Genomic DNA, 9,895 nt, shown 5'->3' on the forward strand with positions numbered 1-9,895 from the left:
CTTTCACATAACTATGTATACATTCAACGTAGCTACCTCTAATAGGGGATGCCGCGCGTGCATTTACCTCTGATTGCAATAATCTTTATGTGCCTTTGTATTATAGCGATCATAAATGCAAAGTATTCGGAAACATTGAGTTTGATTATGAGTCAACGAATAAGCCAAAATATTGGAATCAAACTAGATGCGAAAAACGAGGTAATGCAATGGTGTTCGTGACAGAATACTGCGGATTTTACTTTTTGTTCCATGATAGAGTATAATGAAAAAATATAGAAACCTTGGCTTAGTTAAGGCGCGCGATTGCACCACCTACTAATTCAGTATATAATAACTGCACAATTTTTTTGTTATTGATCGGCCGATCTCATCTTTTGCGGGCTTAGTAAACATTTATTTAAACTTCAGGTTAATTTCGCGATTATGCATTCGAATGTATTGAAATTTCCAGCAGCTGTGGCCTATTTGTTGCTAACAAATATAGATTTGACGTCCATTTCAAATTTAACCCGTGGCAGGAAAGAGGTAATTTCAGGCTTTTCCCTTACAGTTGGCCGGAACAGATGCCTCCGAAGATTCCCTTGTTTAAGTATATATGCGTGTATGTAATAATGTTTGCTTAAGGGTAGGGTACTTTTAAATCTTCGAATGATAAAATAGAACTATGCCAAAATTGACTCTTTCTGTTTACATATACACTGAAAAGGTATTAACTATCCATAAAAGGTATAATACGAGATATTTTAAAGCACGACCCATGGCTGAGTGCCTTTTCTTTCATTTTATAAACAGAATATGAATTTCACGCGGAGAGAAAAAATTATTCAGTTAGGAGAAGACCCATTTTTCTGGGAATCATTACAACAATGAAAGCTCACCGCGAGGTGAAATCATCGACTGAAGCTAGCGTTGCTTACAGGATGTAAGGTCCGATGAATAGAGCAGCGGCACACATTCTAGCTCTAGTTTAATTGGAGCATGGCACACTGCACCTAACTAACCTCGGAAATGTAGACCAATATAAATTGCTAGCTTTACAATCGATGTTAATGCTATCGTAACGCTTCCATCATACATCACAAATTACTATATCGTAGGACTATAGTAGAAAAAACAAGCGGGAAAAGTAGGTCTTCCCGTATTTAACCCATTCAACAACTGAGAAAACTGGGGATTTCGAATTTTGTTTGGATAACTTATGCTTGTGTGTAAAGTTTAAACGTGGAATTTCCGGTCATAGAAGTCACAGTTTCTCACAGAACCACACGCCTCCCTATTAAGAGAAGTGGAACCTAATTCAAAAAAAAAATTTTTTTTCAGCTATAAGCCATATTGGTTATTAAAGGAACACAAAGATTTTTAGCTCAGATTTGGTCAATCATAATCAAAGGATAAATAGCGGGGCCAAGTTGACTCAGAAGTTCAGGGCGATTAAGAATTTTTCTACAATAATTACAAACGTAGTTATCCCGATATGTATTAAAAAAATTTTGTTCATAGTATTTTGTTCGGTACTGGAAAACAAGTAAAACTACAACAGTAGCCCACAGCGCAGCATTAAATATCGCAAATCACCCTACAGTTACTTATACAAAGACTTTCCAAAATAATGTGTTATACGGGAAGTGATCAAAATAGTTATCCGACCCGAACCATTTTCAAAAGGAGCTCATACTTGACCCAAAGGACGCAGGCGCATCAAACTTCATCGATATATCTCAAAAATTGCAGCCTGTAGGTTGCACACAGGAAAACGAGGAGGATAGTCATCGGCTGAGAAAGCGATTCTGAAACGACCGGTGCAATAAAAGGTGCATCTATGTCAGATTTTTCTGCGCGATGCATACATCCGCGCAAACTTAGTATACCCTTGTACAGCACAGGCTGTTGGGTATAAAAATCGTTAATAGCGTTACCACCAACCACCACTGTGTTTGTTTCTTTGTCAAGAAGAGAAAACAGTGGAAGATTTGATAAGACAGCTAGCAGTGTTGGTTTAATTTATTTTATTCATCGCCAAATTCTGCCATAAATTTCTTTAAAGCAACTTTTTGTTATTAAAGCTACGAACTGCAGTGTATAAGAAGTATTTGGTTTAATTAAATTATTAAATTATCTGCTGGCATTGTCTTTGCTTTTGTTCTACAAGCAAACTGATGGCATAGAGGGTAGAAATACCATTTACCAAGGAAGGATATTAAATAGTTTTTCATTATTCCTTTCATATGCTGTTTAATTTGAAAAGGTACATTTTTTATTTTTAGTTTTATACAATCACATTTTTATTTGTATGTATATATATATGTACGTATATATATGTATATATTTATATGATATTAAATAATATTAGGAACTCGTTTTGGCAAAAAATGCATATCCTGTGCACTTAAAGGGCTTATTAACTAAAATTAATAACTAAAGCCTGAGTGTATGCTAATAATTTCTAAAAAAGTAAAAAACAAAAAATAAATTAAATTCATTGTGAACTTTTGCTGCGTGAGCAATCCTTCATTTGAAACTGCGTTTGAACAAACTACGTGTCTGCGCTATGTAAACCTAATATTGTAAACTGCAGCTCCTTAGCACTAAGCTAACAACACACCTGCTAAAATGTATTCCGGGTAAGCCTAACATTTTCTACAACGAAATTCTATTTTCCATCAGAAATTATAATGAAAACTTTTATAATTAAATCTAAGGAGCAATGCCATTATCCTGCGTCAATATATCACCCGAGTGAAGCGAGGTTTTATTTTACAACTTATTCCAGAGTATTTAAAAAAGGCGCAATGGATCCAATGTCTTCGCAGTCGGGTATAGCCTTGCCTTTAAATTTTAAACACGATTCAGCGCAGCTTTGACCTTGAAAATAATCCCCAAACATTTTTTTGCATTGAGCGCAATTATTTAAACAGATTTGTATGAAATCGATGCCTGAAATCGAATCTAAGCAAAAATGATGAACGAAACAAAAATTAGTTAAAAAGTTTTCAAAAATATTGCAAAAAAAATTGAAGAAGAAAAATATTCACCGAAACGCTTGCCATAATGGCCAATCGAGGGCAAAGAGTAGCTGCCTTCGATAAGGTAACAGGCCATAACAAAAGCGGCGAAGACAATAGCTGTTGCTAAGCGGAAGGAAGAGCACATGACTGTCTTGCGAAAAGGCTGTGGAATAAAAGATTTGTTTTTTTTTTTTAATTAATGAACTCTTGAGTTTACCGTTTAACCAACCTTTGCTTTTTTTCACTTTTTTTTCAAAGTATTTCTTAAAGGCTTTAAAATTTAATTTTTTCTGTTTTTTTTTCTAATTTAATTTAATAATTAGTTTATATTTAATTATCTAATTATTTATTTAGTTTATATTCATTTTAATTTCATTTAATTTTAAATGATTTTGTTTATATGCCATATATGTTTCACGCGCTGTAAGTCTTATATTATAATAAAAACATACTTATAGCAAGTCGTGCCTTTTATTTAATAACAGGCATCAAAACTCCCTCCCATTAAATCCTCATATACATGCATTGACAACTAGAAGCAATATAAATTTGTATATATATGTGTGTGTGCAAGTTTAGTTCTAGTATTTTGCTGACTTAATCGAGTAAACAACGTTTAAAAGAACACAACAATAGCAACAACAACAAGAAATTGTGAGAAAAAAAAAAAAAGTACCAAATCCAGTTATACAAATGCGTGCCTTTCTTCCGCTTTTGTTTTTCAACTTTTAAGCTTAAACCTAGACTTGAGTTTGAGTTGATCTACAGTTTTATGCTTCGTTATCTGAACAATTTTGATTGTTTATCTAAGCTTTTCTTTTTTTGCAAATAACATTTCACAAAAAAATTTTTTTGTATACATAGCACGTGATAGTATTTAAAATTTACTTCATTTATGTTTTCTTTCTAGCGGCATAAAGACACGTTTCGGTCACGTATTTCTGTATTGAATTCTTGGCACATTTAGGTAAGAAAAACATTTAAGTTAAGTCGTATATTACGTTATTACGAAAAAAATATTTCTCTTATAATTTACATTTGCTTTAATTTAATTAATGTTAATTAGATGCAATTCTTGTTAGCATAAACAAATTAGTGGCATAGGTTAGGTATAAATAAAATGACTGTCTACTACGTTAAGAATTTTATTTACTTAGCGATTGCGTTGTAAAATATTTTCTTTTTTTTTTTTGTTCGAAAGGAAGCACAATCAGTAGAATTTCAAAGCATTGCCGTTCTAAAAGAAAGAAAGAAAGAAAGTTTTCAGAGAACGTCAAAGCTCGAGAAAGGTGACGCCTTGCACGGTTCATTATAATGCCTTCAGCCCGCTAAAGCACGCTAAATACCTTAGGTCTGCATCGAAAAGTCATCAGTTCAAAGGCGGATAGCCTTTACTTTGCTGAGCTTAGAGAGCACCTTAGATTCGCCAAGTATTAAAAGTATGCTTGCAGATAGGACGATAGGACTGCAAGCGCTTAGATCATATCTACTTGTGCGTTTATACAAATCATGATAGTGAACTCAAAATTTTTGCCTAAAAGAAAGAACTTAACGTCAAATATTCCCTTTTTTTTCGTTACTCTATTCAGATTAAGGTCGCAAATTTGCTTAAGTCAGTTCATGTGCTTTCTGACTGCCAAAACATCGAGTATCGTTATATTGGGTATAACTGGTCTTATTGAAAATATATGTACGATATGTACGATCAATATTTCAATTGAAGTGACCTTCTTTCTACTTCTTTCTCTCTTGGAATCAAATGCAATAGTTCAACTAGTGGGGGATCACAAAATATTTCCTCCAAGCCAATTATAATATAATATTTTTCCAGAATAAGTTTATCTTTTTTCTATCCAACAATTAAATATCGTGCTAAAGCTGGTGATGGATATTAAAAGATTTCTTCTAACTCGATTATTGAATACATTTTTCTTTTAATTTTATTTGCCACTGCTTTTGATAGCCAAAAACTCTCTTAACTGCTATAATAATAAATGCACTTCACCGAAGAAGATTTAATTCTGCTTCAAGCGGATCTTGAATTCGCTATTCCTAACATAAATACGGGAGTATTTATATAACTGACAGCGTAGGAATAGATCAGTTGAGAGTATTTCACCTCAACATGATTCGAGCAAACATATGTGAAGTGAACTCAAAGCCAGCATGATTTTTCAAGATTTCTTTTTGTGTATTCGACTCATGTCATTAGGTTAGCCCCGATTTGAATTTAATCGGTTTTTTTTTAATTTTAAGCTATTATGAGTAGATCGTGCCTGTTGACTGTGCAAAACTGGACTAAGAAGATATGAGTTTAGTTACAATTTTATTTCAATTTTTAAAACTTTGGCAATGCTCAAGCAGAAAAGAAAGAAGGGCTGGTTACATACATCATAAAATGGCATGAATTTCGAATTTCAATTTTAGTAGGGATATGATAAAGAATATCAAAAATTATGTTCCGCTAATGGATACAAATCTATTCTCTAATAAGTGAACAAGTAACATTTGTCATGCACAGAGCGACCAGTAGCCCTTACATATTTTTTGTAACTGTAAAATTTTTATGTATTTCTGGTAAAATTATTCTGTCAGATCCTTCTGTGGAGAGTTCTAAATTGTTTATAGATAGCCTTGCCACGCTTGGGCGATGCTCAAGTTCGCTTTTCTATAACAATTTTTACGCTTTTGAAAGAGGTAAGACATACAGACAGAATGGCAAACAGTAGATGAAAAGTGGGAAAATTGGCTGCATTTTTGGTAAGAGTGAAGAGAAGTATAAAGAGTAAAAGCGTAGATTATCAGGTTAACAGTGGTATGGAAAGACGGACAGATCATGAATTAGGAAAATTGTCTTAAAAATTTACTTTAGCTGAGCAAGCATGTATGCAATTTGGGATGGCTTTCGTGAATAATCGGTACGGAACTATTCCTTCCCAATCTTAAATCAAGCGTTCAAGTACCGTAACGTAAAAGTACTAATCACAAGCGTCTCGAGCATTGTTATTAACTCATTTATTGATAGGTGACTTTGCTTCTTTACCCCTTAAACGTCAGCTCTATCGGAAGAATCTAAAACGAGTGTCGGTAGAGCAGAAAAACTGAATCACGTATGTTGCGTTATTGCAGTCAAAAAATGACTTATATAATTATTATTTTACGGAATATATTCGAAACTCCGAAATCCTATAAAAATAACTGAATTGAGTTAAATCTATAACTGAATGCTTGTGAAACTTTCACTATTTCCTGGAAGCATAAGTTCTTGCGTGAAATAAAAAATATTCCACTTCGCTGAAAACAACAAAAATAACTGTTTTCTTTTTTATTATTACTTTTTTTTTTTAAACAACAACAACAACAACAATGACACAACGACAACAGTTAACAGGAAGTTATCGATAATAAACAAGAACATTTCATTTAAGAATATATTTTCATAAACATAAATAAAATGTAAAAGAAAAAAGAAAAAAAAAACAACGAAACGATGCTTTGTTTGCATTAAAAAAAAAAAAGAAGAAGAAGAAGGCATTCGTCTTTGTGCTTTGCACTTAAAAAACAGTTTAAATTAAACGGATGACTCTTGTTTAATATTCTAGTTTGCAACTATGTACATATGTAATACACAAACAGTTAAAAAAGTATTGAGCTTAATAACAGTAAGCGTTAGCTAATGACATTAGTTACCTGCCAAGCACACCTGGCCCCGAATGGCTTAATACTATTTAGACTATTTCATTTATATATTTGTTGTTATTTATATAATTTGTTTTTTTTTTTTGTTTTTTGGGAATTCCACTGAGAACAAGCCCGAGACCGGTTAGTGCGTAAACGTGTGTCTATATATGTAAGTTTGTCTGGTCAGTCATGTTGCAGTGATACACGCCCGTTGTAAACAATATATTTATTTATATTTTTATGGAAATTTTGTTTTAATTTATCATAATCCGGTAAATGTCTGCTATTTAAAGTTTTCTCGTTCGAAAGCAATAAAATTTTTAAACAAAAAAAAAAAAAACGTGAGAAAATTTATAAAATATAACAAAACAAAAAAAAAAATAAAAAAAAATAAAATCAAAACAATGTGCAATATTTTGCGAAAAAATGTGCATACCTTTGCAATAACTTGACATAGAGTTGAAAAACACTTCTTCTAACAGCGATCTTAACCTTAACCTTAACCTTAACCGTAACCAGGTGGTTATAAACGTCATTTTCTAAATCCACTGAACTGGTTAGTCTTTCTTTGCTCGGAAACATATTTTAATTTCTAAGCAGCTATGAATATATTTGTACCCTACACGACACACACACGCACACACAAGTGTCATACAAAGATATTTTACATTAGAGATGTAAACAACACTCCGAGGGACTTGAAATAGACCCGCTGTTAATCATGATAATCGATTTAAAAAATTATGCTAAGCTTGTCTGTCCGTATGTCTATCTGGTTTTCGCGGGTTCAACCTATTGTGATGAAGCTCTGTTTTGACCCAATGACGAACATATATACACCTCGTTTCGTAAAGTCATCGCATGAATAACTGCATTAAGCGAAGTGGACTAGGGTATTTAATGGTGGTCCAGTACTCACTGCAGCTGTTTTACTTGCTTTTGGAGAAAATTTAATTTTGAATATTTTATTTTCTATATTTTTACTCACTTAATAATATCGATGGATTTTCGTTAGTTTTTAGATGAATTAATTCAAGCCACTACTACTTGAATGTGGTTTTAGAACTGTTGTCACTCGTACGAGTAGCTCTGCTTTATATATATATGCACCGGTTGGTTTGGTCACTCATCTCCTATTGATATACCACGTATAGCATCTAAAAACTATTTTTATTAAATTCATTCTTTTGTGTTATAAGCAAAAAAAAGAAGAAAAAACAATATTTCTTAAACTTAATTTAGAATGACGTGAAGTTAGCCCACTAAACGTAGCCACACATTCTTGTCTCGGTTAGCGTCTTTGCTAAGGGAGTTTATAAATCAACGAAATTGAAAAAATGACAAAATGAGAAAAACTAAGCAAAAGTAGGAAATACAAACATACATAAAACATGTAAAAACATTGTAGTCGGGTTGAGCCGACTCTTAGATACCCTACACTACATTGTCTAACACAATTCTTATTTTTACCATAGAACACAAAAATCAAAGCCTATTTTTGTATAAGCTTATTGTTACGAAACTGTATATTAAATATTTGATCTCTTCGTAAATAAAGGCTTTATCTGTGCCCAAAAGGCACAGTTCAGAATAGTTACTTTTATAGGGTAGGATCCTATAAACAGATCTACGTGTTTCAAACTCGGTAAAGTTGATTTCTGTGTCAATTTATTACTGCGAACTAATTTTCGCTGTGAAATATTACAAATTTAACCATTTTACTATATAAGGATTGATTTTTCGTAGAAGAGTTATATAAGAGGGTGTTATATGAGGAGTGGTCAAAAAAGTGAACCGTTCGTCCTTGGATGCAAACATGTCAGTGTACCAAATTTCATCAAAGTATCTCAAAAATTTCGGATAGACGGACAGACAAGCTTAAATCGATTCAGAAAATGGTTCTAAATCGAACAGGAGGATCTATCTTAAGCGCATTACATATGTCTTCACAAGCTTAACATACCCTATACCACATATGACGTACGATATAAAAAGAAATCATACTTGAGATTATAAAAATTTAAAAAAGATATTTATTGTTATTATTTACTATATATAGTGTATGTATGTATACTATAGTGTTTCGTAAAAAGTTTTAACGATTTTTTCCAGTGTAGATTTTTTATATGTTTTGAAAGATGCTAAAACCTATCAGAACCAAAATCGTCCACAATTTTGTTTTATTCGACTTCTTTAGCAAAGACACAATCGTCAAAACTTGTGGGCTATCTTCACTTCAGTTAATTTAGTTATTCTTTGTTTCCGAATTCGCCGTTCTGTATGAAAGCAAGCAAATTGCTTAAGTGTTTTTCTTGGCGGGGTGTTTAAAGGATTGATATTCATTAAGTATTTCCAATAATTCGATTTTAATGGTATTTTTCCTCGCCTTTTTGGATATAATTGGTTATCTCGTTCAATGCAGCGTGAGTAGCATGAATTGAACTGATATCTATGTCTGCTATTACGTCTGCTCAAATTTGTTTTAGGCTGTCATAAGGAAACTATTTATAAGAATTTCTGGTCAGGTATTCATCAGCAAGTTGCGTTTTTTTTTTTTTTTTGTTAAGAAATATATTAAAATATTTACATAAAATGTATTGAATTTTAATACGTAATTTGCTTAAAAATCCACTAATAATAAAACTTGAATTCGGCTTGAAACGGTTGCTTCGCATCAACACCATTTAACATAGGTTAACATATATTCATTTTCATATTTCATACACATCCACATCATTAGATTACTAATAAAATGTCGCAAGCATGTCATGCGACAAATTGTATGTAGATAGAATGCACATGAAGCCAGAAATCAATTTAATCGCATGCGACATTTTTTAATTATTACAATGAATACGGAACGAAGTAATTTAAAACAACATTCTTTTCCATATATTTTATGTGCAATTGTGCATTTTATGAAACCTCAGGCATTAATTTTCCTTCTATAGATTGGGAATATTATAGCACTGCTAAAACTCGCAAAGAGTGCCGAATAGCAAATCTTAAGCAGCTAGAGAAGGATGGTCTGATCAAGACTTTGTATTTCTTTACAAATATTTCATCCATTTGGTTGAAAAGATATTGGGTCAGTTTAGTCGCTCCGTCTCCAGTCGCTCTGTCTGATTGCTTTTTTCTCTGCGTAATCGCTTCTCCCTCTTTACTTTCAACCAATTTTCATTGTTGTTGGGTATCTATTGTGCAGT

General features: G+C 32.5%; 1 protein-coding gene across 2 annotated transcripts; it reads right to left on the reverse strand.

The window, feature by feature from the left end:
- Positions 1 to 2,334: 2,334 nt before the first annotated feature.
- Positions 2,335 to 7,759, reverse strand: LOC119640152 (eclosion hormone). 2 transcript variants are annotated; one of them, XM_038037999.1, is made up of 3 exons: positions 7,678 to 7,759; positions 3,036 to 3,171; positions 2,335 to 2,949 (listed from the first exon to the last, which is right to left on the reverse strand). In XM_038037999.1, the coding sequence occupies exons 2-3, from the start codon at positions 3,151 to 3,153 to the stop codon at positions 2,765 to 2,767; spliced, it is 303 nt and encodes a 100-aa protein (XP_037893927.1). In that variant the 5' UTR covers positions 3,154 to 3,171; positions 7,678 to 7,759; the 3' UTR covers positions 2,335 to 2,764. The 2 variants fall into 2 exon arrangements, with proteins under 2 accessions (XP_037893927.1, XP_037893928.1); XM_038038000.1 differs by lacking the exon at positions 7,678 to 7,759 and adding an exon at positions 3,238 to 3,279.
- Positions 7,760 to 9,895: the final 2,136 nt, after the last annotated feature.

Source organism: Glossina fuscipes, unplaced genomic scaffold (assembly GCF_014805625.2).
Source record: "Glossina fuscipes isolate IAEA_lab_2018 unplaced genomic scaffold, Yale_Gfus_2 115, whole genome shotgun sequence".
NCBI classification, from domain to species: Eukaryota; Metazoa; Arthropoda; class Insecta; order Diptera; family Glossinidae; genus Glossina; species Glossina fuscipes.